General features: G+C 65.6%; 1 protein-coding gene across 1 annotated transcript in view; it reads left to right on the top strand.

Moving 5' to 3' along the window:
* Positions 1-12,754, top strand: part of CHRNA4 (cholinergic receptor nicotinic alpha 4 subunit) — a 14,652-nt gene extending 1,898 nt beyond the window's left edge. Inside the window, exons 3-6 of the mRNA XM_077756795.1 lie at positions 4,001-4,045; positions 4,172-4,281; positions 8,278-9,646; positions 12,361-12,754. Coding sequence (XP_077612921.1) covers positions 4,001-4,045; positions 4,172-4,281; positions 8,278-9,646; positions 12,361-12,486 — 1,650 coding nt within the window. The 3' untranslated portion in view covers positions 12,487-12,754. The remainder of the gene's footprint in view (positions 1-4,000; positions 4,046-4,171; positions 4,282-8,277; positions 9,647-12,360) is intronic.
* Positions 12,755-14,116: the final 1,362 nt, after the last annotated feature.

The raw sequence follows: 14,116 nt of genomic DNA, 5'->3' as shown, positions 1-14,116 counted from the left end.
CTCTGCTCCCTGCCGCCCCCACGTAGGAAACCACAACACCAGAGTGTCGGCGGCGGCGGGGCCACGACCTTCAGAAGCCAGGAGCAGAACGCGCCTCTGGGGGGCAGGGCAGGTGCCGTGCGGCGCCAGCGGTCAGCGTGTAGGAGCCTTTGTGGGGTTGTGGCTTGAGGTGCTCGGGCCCCACTGTGTCCCCTGGTCTAGGCGAGCCCCGCTCCCCGCTGGCCTGGAGTACGGCGCCCCGTCCCAGCAAGGCTCGGACAGTTTTGGGTGCGTTTACCTTCCTGGTTGGGGACCGAGGAGGCTGCTGGGGGTGCTGGGGGTCCAGCCTCCGAGTGGCCACAGCTCTGGAAGGGCTGGGGTGGGGGCCCATCCTGTGGGGGAGATCTGACCGGGGAGTGGCTTCACTGGGTTGGGGGCCTGAGTGCCTTGGAGGGGAGGCTCCAGCCCGGCCGGGAGGGGCCTCGGGCGCTTGGCCCGCTCTCCACGGGGAGGTCCCAGGCCTGAGGCCTGCGGGGTTTGGAGATCCCGCCTGCTCTGGTTCCAGGGAGGGCGCTTAGGTACCCCCAAATGCCAGCCCCTCCCCCTGCCAGGATCGCCACCCTGAGTCTGCTTGGTGAGGGGAGGGGCCGCCAGCGCCGGGGTCTGGAGGCCCCGATCCCAGGCTGGTGCCGTGCGTATCGAGTGGCCGTTGGCCTTTTCTCCGGTGAAGTGGAACGGCAGCCTGTCCCGCTTCGCGGGCGGCGTCTGAGGGGCTTTGGGCAGGGGGCAGGGACAGAAAGGGCTGCGTGCGGGCCGCGTTGGTAGAGACCAGACCCGGTCGGTCCACACTGTCCTCAGAGGCGTCCCGACGAGCCTTCCGGCGTCCCGGAGCCAGGCCTCAAACAGCACCTACAAGTGCTCCGGCCGAGGCCCGGCCAGAAGGCGGCCTGAGGTGCGCAGGGCGGGTGAAGCCGCTGCGGTCCGCACACGTGGCTTGGACCAGTGCTGGGCACGGGCGGCCCTTGGCTGCTCGCTGTTCAAAGTTCCGAGCCGGGCCATCCACCTGGGTTCCCCCGGGCGCCACACGGCCTCGGCCCCCAGTGCCCGGGAGAGACTGAGGCCTGGGGCACGTGAGCCCCCGCCCGGGGGCAGGACGTGCCTGGCAGGACGAGAGGGGCTCCCAGGCCCTGCTGGGTCTGCTGTGTGCGCCAGAGCTGGCCCGGGCTCGCCTGCACACGTGCGTGTGCTGATGAGTGGCCAGGGGCACACGTCTGGGCCCCTCTCTGCCCAGCCCCTGCAGGGCTTATGCACTTGCTGCAGGGCTGTGTCGGGGCGGGGGCGGGGGTCGAGCCCCCGAGAGGAAGGAGGCCAGGCCCTGCCACCTTGAAGCTCATTCTGAGCCTGGGGAGGTCAGGGGTGGGTTGGATGGGGCCCAGCAGGGCAGACTGTTCACCCGGAGGGCGGGCAGGACTGTGGCCAGGCAGCACCGTGTCACTGAGGTCATCGGATGTTGTGTCCCACACCGATTCCAGGGACCGCTCAGGTCACACTTGGATGTTGGGGGGGGGACCTGCTCAGGCAGCGGGTGGCCTGCCCTGGGTGGTCTGGGGGCCGCAGGATCAAGGGCAGTGCCTGGGGGCGGCAGGGACATGATCCCGTCTCCCTGAACTAGCTGGCCGGGGCTTGTCCCCTGGGGAGGCAGGTGGGCAGGGGCCAGGCCTGAGCCTTCGGGCACAAGACCCCACCCTGACCCTAGTCTGGGCACCAGACGCCGTTCTGGTTTGATGACCAGTCTTCCCCGCTGGCCTGTGTTTTCCCGGCGCCGGGTGGTGCCGGGGGGGAGGTTGGACTGTCACTGGGTGGAGAGACTTGCTCAGACGCTGCCCCAGCACCCGGTGCCTCTGTCTGGCCCCCTGTCCTCAGGCCCTGTGGGCAGCGTGCGCCCCGAGGGAGTCCTCCCCACACCTCAGGCAAAGAGCCCACCCGAGGCCAGCCCCTCCTGGGTGTGTCCCAAGGGGGCCGGTGTGCTGTGGCTCGCAGAGGCTGGTGTCAGCGCCCACAGGGCTCAGTGTGAGGCCCTGGGGCTCCCTGTCCCCACAAACCCTGTGTGCCTGCACGGAACATGCACTGGGGTCCTGCTTCCCAGCAACGTGGCAGATGTCCCTCCCCAGTCACCAGGGGAGAAGAAGGGGGGTGGGGGCCGTGAAGGGTGGGGGGTCGTGGGACTTCTCAGGGTGTGCGGCCCAGCCTCCTCGCCTGGACAAGTGACCACACTGTGACCTTGAGCGGGAACCGACCGGGTCTCTGCCCTCACCTCCCCTGTTCCAGCCCCTTACCTGTCCTCAGGGTGCTGAGGCTCTGGTCCTAAAGGGGACGTGTGTCTGGGGGCCAGCCTGGTGAGCATGGTAGCCTGTGCGAACCTGGCTTGCTTTAAAGCCGGAGGGGCAGGCGCCTGGTCACCAAGGCCCGTCTTGAGCAGCTGGGAGGGTGGACGCACGTTGGCAGGGGCCCTGGAGGGGGCTGTCCTCCGGCCAACTGGGAGCCACCGCACACGTCTGGCCGTGGCTGGGGGGCGCCGGGCCCTGGCCACCTGCGTGGGGCAAACCTTGTCCCCACTGGCCTGGGAGGGCTCAGCGTCCTTGTCCCCCTGTTGGGAGCCTTCTGGGCCCACGAGTCGAGAAAGCTCCTGGTGAGGTTAAGGCAAGTTGGCACGGTCTCTTGCCATCAGATGACGCCGGTATCCACCCCCACTCAGCTGTTTCTGCTTGAGCCCCGGCCCCCAAGGCGCCTTGTTGGTTGGTATTGGGAGGGACCTGTCCCCGTATTCTGGCCCCGGTATGATGACTGCACCTTGTGAAGGAACTTATTGTGGGAACTTCTTCTCTCAATTATGGGAACCGACATCGTGTCTCCGGCAGGTCCTGTTTCCCTCCATACTTTCCCTTGAGCTGTGAACAGGCCAGTGACCCTCACTCCGAAAAGACTGACCTTTACGTGTACAGTCTATTTCTTCCGTTGCGCCGGTCCAAGAGGTTCATACAGCTCAGCATGTAAACAGCTAACCAGAAATGTCTCCCACGCCCTAGCTGTTCAAGAAATCATAAAACTAGACACAAAGGTAAATGCACTTGAAGAGGCTGTTCTGCGTATTGGAAATGAGCTAAACTCTTTGAAGGTACGGTTGGCTCTCCGGTGCCGTAAAGAGTATCACTGGACACTCAAGTGTTGCCCGGAGACAAAGAGCCTGACTTAGAGAGAAGGAACAGATCAGGGCAGAACATAAGTACCACGTACACTCTGCTCACGGGTGATGGGTAGCAGCCCCTTCCCTAAGGCCTACGTTCCACAAGCCCCTTCCCTTCCCCTGGCGGTGGGATGGGACGGATACGAGCATCTACAACTTAACCTATGACTCAATCTTATCGTTATTACGATGTGTATCTTATCCTGTTTTTCACTAAGAACACCCTGTTATTTCCTTAGTTACTCAATGTCACTCTAATTGGGGCAGTTCTGTGAGAATATTTCTGTAAAACCTGTTTCTGTACATTTTCTAAAACATCTCATCACAGAGAACTATCCATTGTAAAAAGTCCATTTTCTGATGCCGTGTTAACGTTTGACCTATAAATAGACACCAAAACCGACAGGGCGGAGATGCCTGCCTGGTGATCAGAGAGACTCTCGGGGCTCTCACTCTCTCTCGCCGACACCATCCATCCTCAGGGGCCCCCGGACCAGTTGGAGCGGGTCTCCAGCATCCCCACATCTCTAAATTCCCTCGGGCTGACCATCCTGGGCTTCGTTGCCTCCAGGAACAAGGCACTCACTCTTTCTCAGGATGTCCGTTTCCAGTATTCAGCACAAGCCTGTGGGCGAGGAAAAGACTCAGGGCCCAGAGAGTGTGGGGGTCGGGGGGATGTAGAGACAGAAGGAGGGAAGGGGCAGGGTGATGGGGAGAGAGAGAGAGAGACTCCAGTCACCCCAGGGAGTCACAGTGACCCTTTTCTCCGTGTCCTAGGATGAAAAAAACCAGATGATGACAACTAACGTGTGGGTGAAGCAGGTGAGTGTTGGGGCCCCTCCCCCCCAGTTCCTCCCCCCACCACTCACCCCTCCTCCTTCCCCCTCTTTCCATCTCTCCCCCTTNGTCCATGGCTATGGCTCCCTCCCCACCCACCCCTGCCCCCAGGAGTGGCATGACTACAAGCTCCGCTGGGACCCCGCCGACTACGAGAACGTCACCTCCATCCGCATCCCCTCTGAGCTCATCTGGCGGCCGGACATCGTCCTCTACAACAAGTGAGCCCCGGGGAAGTCAGCGGGCAGGGCCGTGGGCACCTGTGTCCAGGCGTGAGTGACCAAGCCATGCAGGCGTGAGCAAGAGGCGGTGGCCTGTGAGGGCCCCGCTGTTGGGAGCCAGGGCTCAGGCCTCTGGAGGAAGAGGGGTGAGCAAAGGAGGGGGCAGGGTTGGGGGTGACTGGTGAGCAAAGCAGGAGACGAGGGCCCCAGGGGCTCCGTCCCCGCCTGGACCAGCCCCCCACCCCTCTCAGTCGCAGGGTGACTGCAGGGCCCCGGAGCCACCCCCCTACAGGCCGCACTCACTGTCAGGATCCGTCCCCAGCCGGGCAGGTGGCCCCGTCCACACACACCTCGCTGCTGTGCGGGAAGCTCCCAGACCCCCCGGCCCAGCTTGCTGCCCCCAGTCCCCCCTCCCCGCTCCCCCGCGCGGGTAGCCTTCCCAGCACCGCCACCGCCACACTCCTGAGCGGACGCCTCCCTGGATCTGCTCACGGACGTGGCGATTCTGTGCCCGGAAGCCAGCGCTTTCCAGGCATGGCCACGGCAGAGAGGGGCCTCCAGCTCGTCCTTTCCCGGGACCCTTGCTGCAGGATCCTGAGCCCGGGGCAGCCTGCTGTCCTCTGTCCCCGTGTCACTGCTGGGTCACAGCCGGGCGCCTCGTTCAGGCTCAGGCCTGGGCAGCAGTCCCCACGGCACTTACGAACAAAGCAAATGGAAGCACTTAGCTCCCCCCGGACCCTTGCCCTCCCCACTGCCAGACCCCAATGGGCCCTGGTACAAAGCCCCTTCCGGGCAACGGGCCTGACCTATAAAACGTTGCTATTTGATTAAAAACGATTGGGCTTCTTTTCCAACTTAATTGATTCCAGTAATAACGACGGGAAGAGCTTGATGGTTTTCGCAGATGCATTAGAGGGGCTCCGCTCCGGGAGTGGAAGGCTCTTCCCGCCGGGCACTCTCCTCTGCTATGACCAGCCCTCCCGAACCGGGAGCCCCGGGCTCCTGCAGCCCACCCCCCCCAGCCCTCCCGGGGCCCACGGTCTGCTCCCCACGCCCACCCCCACCCCAGGACCTAGCACCGAAGCTGCCTGAGGGACTGATTCAGAGAATATGCATCATCAGTGTCCGCACCCTGGGACCCCAGGGGAGTGTTCGCGCTGTGGTGACACCAGACCCTCCCTGGGCAGGACATGCCGGCGGAGAAGCAGCTCTGGGATCTGCAGACCCCCCGGGACTGCAGCCCAGGACGGGGCTACACTCAGAGTCTCTCCTTGTCTCTCCTCCTTCAGGCCCCGGGGAGGTATCGGGCAGACCCCCAGCTTCTCTGTGAGTCTGCGGTCGGCACAGAGGCTCCGTCTGGGCGATGACGGGTCCCAGAGCCGGTGGCCGATGCTGGCCAAGCCACCGCCACTAGGGAGCAACGGGTGGCGGCTGACCAAGCCGCTGTCCACTCGAGGGTGGCCAAGTGGCCACCCTGGGCTACTGGGCGAGGGGAAAGATGGGGGGCAGCTTCGCTGATGGCTTTGGGGAACCCCATCGGTTGGAGGCTTCTCCACGTGGGCCCTTTGGGGAGAGGATCTCGAAAGGCCTCTAACACAGCACCACGTGGATGGGGGTTCCCGGGGCTGGAGCAGGAGCCCGGACAGGCTGGGACATCTCCCCTGCTCTGCTGCGGCCGCAGCTGCACACGGTGAGTCCAGAACGTTCTCGGTCTCTGACCGTCCAGCCCAGTGTCCATGCTCCTCGGCTCCCTGGAGGCACAGCCCTGCGGGGTGCCTGCTGTGGAGCCAGAAACCGCTGGGTGCTTCATCAACCTGCACCGGGCCTCGCCCCTGCACCAAGCCTCACCCCTGCACCACCGGGGGCCTCGGAGCCAGGATGGGAAGATATTGGACCCTCTGGCCGCCTTCTGAGATCCTCTGCTTCCTCAAGACGCAGCCCGCCTGCTGCACGCCAGGGAGCTTGTCTACCCTCGGGCCCAGGCCACGGGTCCAGACAAGGACGGCCTCCCTGGAGGCGTCTCGGGGATCTGAGCCAGGTCTGGGCTGGACGCCGGCCTTGCAGCTGGGGGCACGGGGTTGGCGGGCTGTGCCCCAGGAGAAAACTCTGATCCTGTCTCTGGGCATCACAACCCAGAGGCCTGGGTGCAGATTCCCAGTTCCTGGGGTTGCTTTCAGTGAACTTCTGGAACATTCCCTGCCCTGCCTGGAGGATCAGGGCTGCCGGGCTCATCACGCTGATTGAAGCCTCTAATCCCCGTGCAGAATGTTTGCTTAGCGGTGCTGGTTCATTTGCTTTGTGCCTCAGAGGGGCAAGGCTTCGGGTTTGGAGGGATGTTGCTGGGAGAGGACAGTCCTGCGTCATTCTGCCAGGGAGGGAGCCCCGGCCCCAGGCTGCGTCCAGCGGCCCCCGTGGGAAGCCCCGGCCTCTTCACGGGGGTGCATTCGTGGGTCTCCACCTGCCGCTGGCCTGGACGTCAGCTCGGGAGGATTCACGGGGGTCGTGGAATTGGACTGGCGCCAACTGAGAGCATCAGGTGTCTCTGAGCCGGATGCCGGGGACAGGCAGGTGTGCACTGGGGCCCGGGGCTTCTGGGCCCAGGCTGAGCGCACCCGGGGTGGTGTGGAAAGCAGGGGTATCAGCCGGCACGGAAAGCTGGGTTCTGAGCAGCGCCTTGGTGGGCGCCTGACAAGCACCCGGGGCTGAGCAGCGGCCTCCAGAGCCCGGGGGTCTCAGCGGGCAGCTCCTCTGGCCAAGCTGCTGGGCCAGCAGGCTGTGGTGACCCCCTCTTCCATGGGGCGAAGGCAGGGTGGTCCTCGAGCCACGTCCTTGGGGCTCCGCGGGTCCGTGGGGAGGTTCCCCGCCAGCCCTTCAGAGCCGAGCGGGGGGCACCACCCACAGTCCAAGTGGACAGCGCAGTCCTGGGGGAGACTGAGGCCAGGAGAGCGGGGCCGACTGCGGGCGCGGGGCCGACTGCGGGCACGGGGCCGACTGCGGGCGCGGGGCTGCTGCGGGAGGCACGCGTGGAGACAGAGGCAGATGCTGCCATCTGGGAGCTGGGGCCACAGGCAGTCCCCCCCACACCCAACCCTGTTCCGCCCCCCACTCGGCCTGTGCACAGGAGCCAACGCCCCCCGGGCCCAGGGCGAGGCGGGAGGGCGGGGGCCGGAGCCGGGCCCCGTCATCTCCACTCACGTGGCCTGGGGTCCTCACCTGTGCGGGGAAGGGGGTCCTTCCCACCTGTGAGTCATGGGGGTAATGGAGAGAGAGGAGCAAAGTGCTCAGCGGTGCCAGCGCACCTGGTCTGAGGCAGGAGACAGTGACCAGACTGGCCTTCGCCCAAATCCCAGGGTGGCCTGCAAGGGACTAGGCTCAGTCCCCGGGGGCCTCGCCGAGTTCTGCCATGTGGTGCCCGGCAGCCACTTTCACGTCCGTGCTCTCCTGTGCATATGGTGTGGACGGCCAGGTGGGCAGAGATGGGTCCCAGGAGAGGCTGCTTTGCCTTGAACCCACCTGGATACAAATATGCATGGGATGCGGGTGGGGGCCCAGACCCTCTGAGGAGCCTTGTTCTCTGCCCTCTGCCCTGGGGCATGGGGAGGGGCGCTGCCCCCTTGCCCTCACACGATGGATGGGAGCCCCCTGACCTCGGGCACTTGCAGGGGCCTGACCCCCCTGTAGGCTGCCCGTGGGTCCTGCCACAGACTGGTCTCTGGCTCCAGAACAGAAACGGACCAGCCGCCAGCCCCCCCTTGGTGCTGGCAGGTGCAGGGCCCCATCCCTGCCTCTCGCCCAAGTGATCACCACCGTCAGGCTGTGCCCCCCGGGGCAGGGTGATAAGCTGGGGCGGGTGGCTGGCCATGTGCCCAGGGCCACCGGCCCCGGCCCTGGAAAACCACCACCTTGCTTTGCCCCCTTGAGACGAGGGAATGCAGCCGGACGGGAAGGCGCGTGGGCCCCGTGCTGGTGGCCTCACGCCCCTCTCTTCCCTCACAGCGCGGACGGGGACTTTGCGGTCACCCACCTGACCAAGGCCCACCTCTTCCACGATGGGCGGGTGCAGTGGACGCCCCCTGCCATCTACAAGAGCTCGTGCAGCATCGACGTCACCTTCTTCCCCTTCGACCAGCAGAACTGCACCATGAAGTTCGGGTCCTGGACGTACGACAAGGCCAAGATCGACCTGGTGAGCATGCAGAGCCGCGTGGACCAGCTGGACTTGTGGGAGAGCGGGGAGTGGGCCATCGTGGACGCCGTGGGCGCCTACAACACAAGGAAGTACGAGTGCTGTGCCGAGGTGTACTCGGACATCACCTACGCCCTCGTCATCCGCCGCCTGCCCCTCTTCTACACCATCAACCTCATCATCCCCTGCCTGCTCATCTCCTGCCTCACGGTGCTGGTCTTCTACCTGCCGTCCGAGTGCAGCGAGAAGATCACGCTCTGCATCTCCGTGCTGCTCTCGCTCACCGTCTTCCTGCTGCTCATCACCGAGATCATCCCCTCCACCTCCCTGGTCATCCCGCTCATCGGCGAGTACCTGCTCTTCACCATGATCTTCGTCACGCTGTCCATCGTCATCACCGTCTTTGTGCTCAACGTGCACCACCGCTCCCCTCGCACGCACACCATGCCCGCCTGGGTCCGCCGGGTCTTCCTGGACATCGTGCCCCGCCTGCTCTTCATGAAACGGCCGTCCGTGGTCAAGGGCAACTGCCTGCGGCTCATTGAGTCCATGCACAAGATGGCCGGCGCCCCGGGCTTCTGGCCCGAGCCCGAGGGGGAGCCCAACGTCACGAGTGCAGCCTGGAGCCAGGGCCCCTCGCCGTCCCCGTCCTTCTGCAGCCCCCTGGACGAGCTGGACGAGCCCAAGTCAGCCTGCAAGTCACCCTCGGACCAGGTCCCTGCTCTGCAGCCCTCGGAGGCTGAGAACGGGAGCCCCTGCCCCTCGCCGGATCCCGGCCACCAACTCACCAGCACCCGGGCCCCAGGGCTCGCCAAGGCCCGGTCCCTGAGCGTCCAGCACATGTCCGGGCCCACGGAAGCCACGGAGGACGGCGTCCGGTGCCGGTCTCGGAGCATCCAGTACTGCGTCCCCCAAGACGATGCCGCCTCCCGGGCTGGGGTCCCCGCAGCCGGCACCCCCGCCTTTCTGAAGGCCAGCTCGGCCGAGCTCCTGCCCCCAGACCAGCCCTCTCCGTGCAAGTGCAGCTGCCAGAAGGAGACGTCCCCAAACGCCGTGCTCAAAGCCCGAGGCACCAAAGCTGCCCCCCGACACCTGCCCCTGTCCCCGGAGCTGACGCGGGCCGTAGAGGGCATCCAGTACATCGCAGACCATCTGAAGGCGGAAGACACAGACTTCTCGGTAAGTGTCTGCCCGTGACTGGGTCTGGCTGGGCAGAGGCTCTCTGCTTCCCTTTCGTCTCCAGAGGAGGCAGGGCCAGACCCAGGCTCCTGAGCTCTGGGGTGCATGCAGCCCAAGCCCCCACCCTGTCCTGCGCTCTCTTCCCTGAGCATCTGACACTGGCGGGAGGTCCCTGGGGTGGTGCTGGGGCTGGTGGCCCAGAGCGTCTCGCGGAGAGTGGACCACAGGGGCTTCCTCATTGGCCTTCAGGACACAGGGAGCCTGCGGGCGGCAGGGAGGCCTTGTCCAAGTCAGGAGTGGGCTTCTGAGGAGCTGGGGGGGCTGGGCCCCGGGGCGGAGGAGGAGGGGTAGGGAGAGCGTAGGACTGGGTCTAGGGCACAGCCCTGCCTCTTTGGCCAGCACCCCGCAGGTCAAGCTGGGAGTTGTAGGTGAAGGGGCACTAACGCTGGCCTGGCTACGAGGACCTGGGGAACCCGGGACCCCAGCTGTGGAGGAGGCCCTGGGCCGGTGCACCCCCCCGCTCCCAGTCACCAGCAGGGATCGGAGGGTGCCCTGACAGTGTCCCCAGTCCCTTTGCTGAGTGTCAGCCTCTAGGGCTGAGATAGGACGGCCTGTTTTACCTGGTTCACGCAGGAGAGGTCACCAGAGGTGCCCAGGACCCAGCTGGGGGGCAGTGGGCCCAGGGACGGGCCATCTCTGCCTGACCCCCACCGCTGGGGAGCATTCCTTTCATCTTGTACTGACGCCCGTCCACCCATCCCAGCTCAGACTTGGCTGGCACTCAGGACCCCATGTAGCCGGGAGGGAGGTGGGGACATTGCAAGGTCAGAGCGCGGGCAGAGGTGAGAGGGGCCGCCTGCCCCGGTCAGTCTGCTGGGCCGCTATTTGCCGGTCAGCCTGGGGCCCGACCTCTGCCCTGGCGAGTTGATCTTGCCCTTGTCAACTGTGTCCTGCCCGCTGGTGCCGCTGCTGCCCCTTGGGTCACGGCCCCAGATCGTTTATGGGACGCGTGTGGCCCCAGGACCACGTGCCTGTGGCTCAGTGAGCCCAGCAGAGGAGCAGGGGTGCTGGGTCTGCACAGCTCACCCCGTTTCACAGGCGCCCTGCTGAACCTCAAGAGGCTGTGAAGCCATTCTGGAGGTTTCCAGAAGGTTCTGCCCTGGACCCCATTTTGCTGCCAGCTCTTGAAAGAACAGACAGCGCCCCGACTCAATGTGGGGGTCTGAGCACTGCTGAGGAGCGATGGGCACCGTTAGAAGTGTGACCAGAACCCTCAGGCAGCCCAGCGGCTGGGCGGCGCCTGTCCAGAGGGGGCCTGGCCCGCCATTCATCTGCATCGCGGGTCTGGCCGCCACGACCTGGTTCTGGTTTCAGAGCGTCGCCAGGCCCCAGGGAGCCAGGCTGCCTTGATGAGGTCGGGCCTCCGATGCCCTGGGCGGCTTTGTCCGAGAGGGCCTTTCATGTGCAGGATGGGGGTGTGTGGAGGGGGGGGAGTCCAAAGACAGAGCGGGGGAAGCGGGCGCCTCTCAGCCTCCCTGGAACGGAGGGTCCTGGATGGACTTTTATTTATAAGTGACCTCGTTTGCTCTGCAGCTTCGCTTTGGTCTATAGCCATCAGGATGCTCTGGTCACTTGAGAAATCAGATCAGAAAATGGCAGAAGAGCCGCCTGTGCCCTCTACCCCGCAGAGCGGCAGGGCTGAGCCCCCCGCCCAGGCTGCCCATCAGCGCCCGGCCGGCCTGGGCCTGGGGCTGCGTCCTCTCCGGTTCCCCGGGCGCTGGCCCACCCGCCCGGCCCCGCCACTGCTTGCGTCTGCCTAAGCCTCTGCCCTGAGCTGCCCCCTGTGCCTCAGGGTCCCACGTGTACCCTCACAGCACTGCCACCTTCCTTCAGGTGAATGGCTGCAGGTGACATGCCCTCTGGCCTCCGCGTTCAGGGCCTCACCTCAAGCCAGGCCCCCCCTTACCGCCTCCGAGGAGCCCTCCGCTTCTGCTGCCGTGCCCTACTCAGAGCCTGCCCACAGTGCTCTGGTCTGCCTTTTGCTTGCCCAGGGACTTCAGGAACAGAGCCAGGAGACCCCGCTGACCCCGGAGGCCAGGTGGCCTGTGAGCCCTGCCCCCTGGAACTGGGTGGGTGGGAGTAGAGGCCAACTGGGCCTTGGCTGTCACTCTCTGGACGTGGTCCACCATGGGGCCCACCAGGATGCTCCTGGCGCTGGCCCTGAGAGGCCAAGGCATGTGGGCATCCCCTCTCTGGGCCTCATTTTCTTCATCTGCAAAATGGGGGTGCACTTGATGTTCTCCATGGTGTGCCTCCCAGCTTTGGTGAGGTGAAAGCTCACCAAACTTTCACCATGAAGCAGCCCGGATGCTGGTGTCCCAGAGGCTGTCCCTGTCTCCGTCTTCCTGGCCCTTGGGCTCCTGGCCAGGCAGGGGACGTCAGGTGGGCCACTGCCCCAAACCACAGGCCCCGTGGCGGCTGCGCCGCTGGCCCCGCTAGGGGATGTTGACCCCGGGGCAGCTCGGGCCCTGGCCAGCAGGACGCGTCTCTGAGCCCCTCCTGCTCAGCTCAGTGCGGGCGGTCACCCGGAGTGCTTACCTGGGCGTCGAGGTGGGGAAGCGGGGATCTGTCAGGACAGGTCCCAGGTTCTAGCAGGTCTGGGCGGAGCCTGCGGGCGGCGGGCTGGGAGTGACCACACGCGTCTGTGTTTGCAGGTGAAGGAGGACTGGAAGTACGTGGCCATGGTCATCGACCGCATCTTCCTGTGGGTGTTCATCATCGTCTGCCTGCTGGGCACCGCGGGTCTCTTCCTGCCCCCGTGGCTGGCTGGCATGATCTAGGGGCGCAGGGCAGGCGCCTGCCGCCCGAGATCCGCGCCTGGCTGTCCCAGCGGTTCCTCAACTGTGCGGGGTCACAGCACCTGCCAGATCGTCCCCATTTTCTGCCTATTGCAAGACAGCCTTGGAGGGGGCCACCGCCCCCCAGGAGCCGGTGCTGCTGAGGCCTGCGGGGGGGCGGCCGGGCTGGAAGGGACGGCGAGGAGAGGCCTGTTCTTGTCTGGAGGGCGGGTCACGGCCCACGTCTCATTAAAGTTTATCTGGAGCATGGTGACACGCTGGCTTCCTGCCCAGGACACGCGTCCCAGCACTCGGCAAGCAGCTCCAGTCCCAGCTGCCCCGGGGCCACGACCTTCCGCCGCTGTCAGCCCCAAAGTGCTCTCTGTGGGCACGACCCCTGTGGGATCGTGGAGGCCCGGGCATCGGAGCCCCTGCCGCGGCGGCCTCGGGCCGGCTCTCGGCCCCCACAGAGCCCTCTCTCATTTGCCAGGAGTAGGTCCAAGCAGGGATATTTTGTCTTGTCTTGTTTTGTTCTGGGTAAATTAGTGACAGCGCAAGTTCTGGGCCGGCGTGCAGGGGAGTCTAGAGACAGGCGCCCCACGGGCATGGGTGCCCTTCGCTCCAGGGACTCTAGACATCCTCCTCCCTGGGGTCCTGGGAGGTCCTGGGAAGCGTTTGCAGGGCCCCAGAGCAGCGTCCAGTATGCGGGGTCCCTGTGCGGGGTCCCTGTGCGGGCTCTCCCCAACCCCCCGCGGGTCCCCCCTGTGCACAGCCCCTTGCAAGACCCTGTCTGAAGCACAGGTGTGGTGGCCATGCTGAGGGTCCCCGAGGACAGCTTACCCGGGCTGACTCCGGGACCCTCTGCAGAGTGGTCCCAGAGAATGTCATGTGTGTTGGGGGGCCCACAGGCCCCCAACTCCTGGGCTTCGTCCCATGGCCGGCATGGCCAAGGAGGCTGTGCCTCAGTGCACCACCACGCTGACCCGAGGTGGTGGGGGAGGCCCGAGGGCCACAGCTGGGGGAGCCGGTGCCATTCCCCCCACAAGGTGGCATTGATAGTATGGCTGTGACTCTGGGGAAACGCCCTGGGGCGGCGTGGGCGTGGGTGCCCTGAGTGGGGGGAAGGGGGAAGGACAACGCACGCAGAGGCCACCCGGAGGCCAAGGAATCTGGTCCTCATACTGGGGGTCAAATGTGGACCTCCCCAGACCCCCTGGCTAATGGGGTGCCGCGTGGCAGGTAGGAGCAGGCGTGGAGCCCCGCCCTGCCCGCGAGGTGCCTGGGTCAGAAGGTACTTGGCGGCGTGGAGGGAAAAGTCACCTTCAAATCCCAGCACAGACTAAGCATCCGGTCCGAGGATGGGTCGCTGCCCAGGCCTGATCGCTGGTCCCAGTCGGCAGTGATAACGGGGTGCGGCCACACTGTCGCCCCCACCCGGCCTGGGCACCTGCGAAGGGGCCGGAAGGTCCTAGAGCCCAGGAGCGGGACAGGGACCTGAGGGTCTGAATGTCCAGCCGCACCCGCCCGGCTCTGACCTGCACCTGCCCGCCGGGGGCTGTCTGGGGCAGCCTTCCGTGGGTGGCGGATTTCACCTGTAAGCCCCTCAGTCCTTACGGGAGCTGAGCCGGCTGCA

This window comes from Crocuta crocuta, unplaced genomic scaffold (assembly GCF_008692635.1).
Source record: "Crocuta crocuta isolate KB4526 unplaced genomic scaffold, BGI_CrCroc_1.0 scaffold613, whole genome shotgun sequence".
Classification (NCBI taxonomy): domain Eukaryota; kingdom Metazoa; phylum Chordata; class Mammalia; order Carnivora; family Hyaenidae; genus Crocuta; species Crocuta crocuta.
This window is presented reverse-complemented; position numbering and strand designations above follow the sequence as displayed.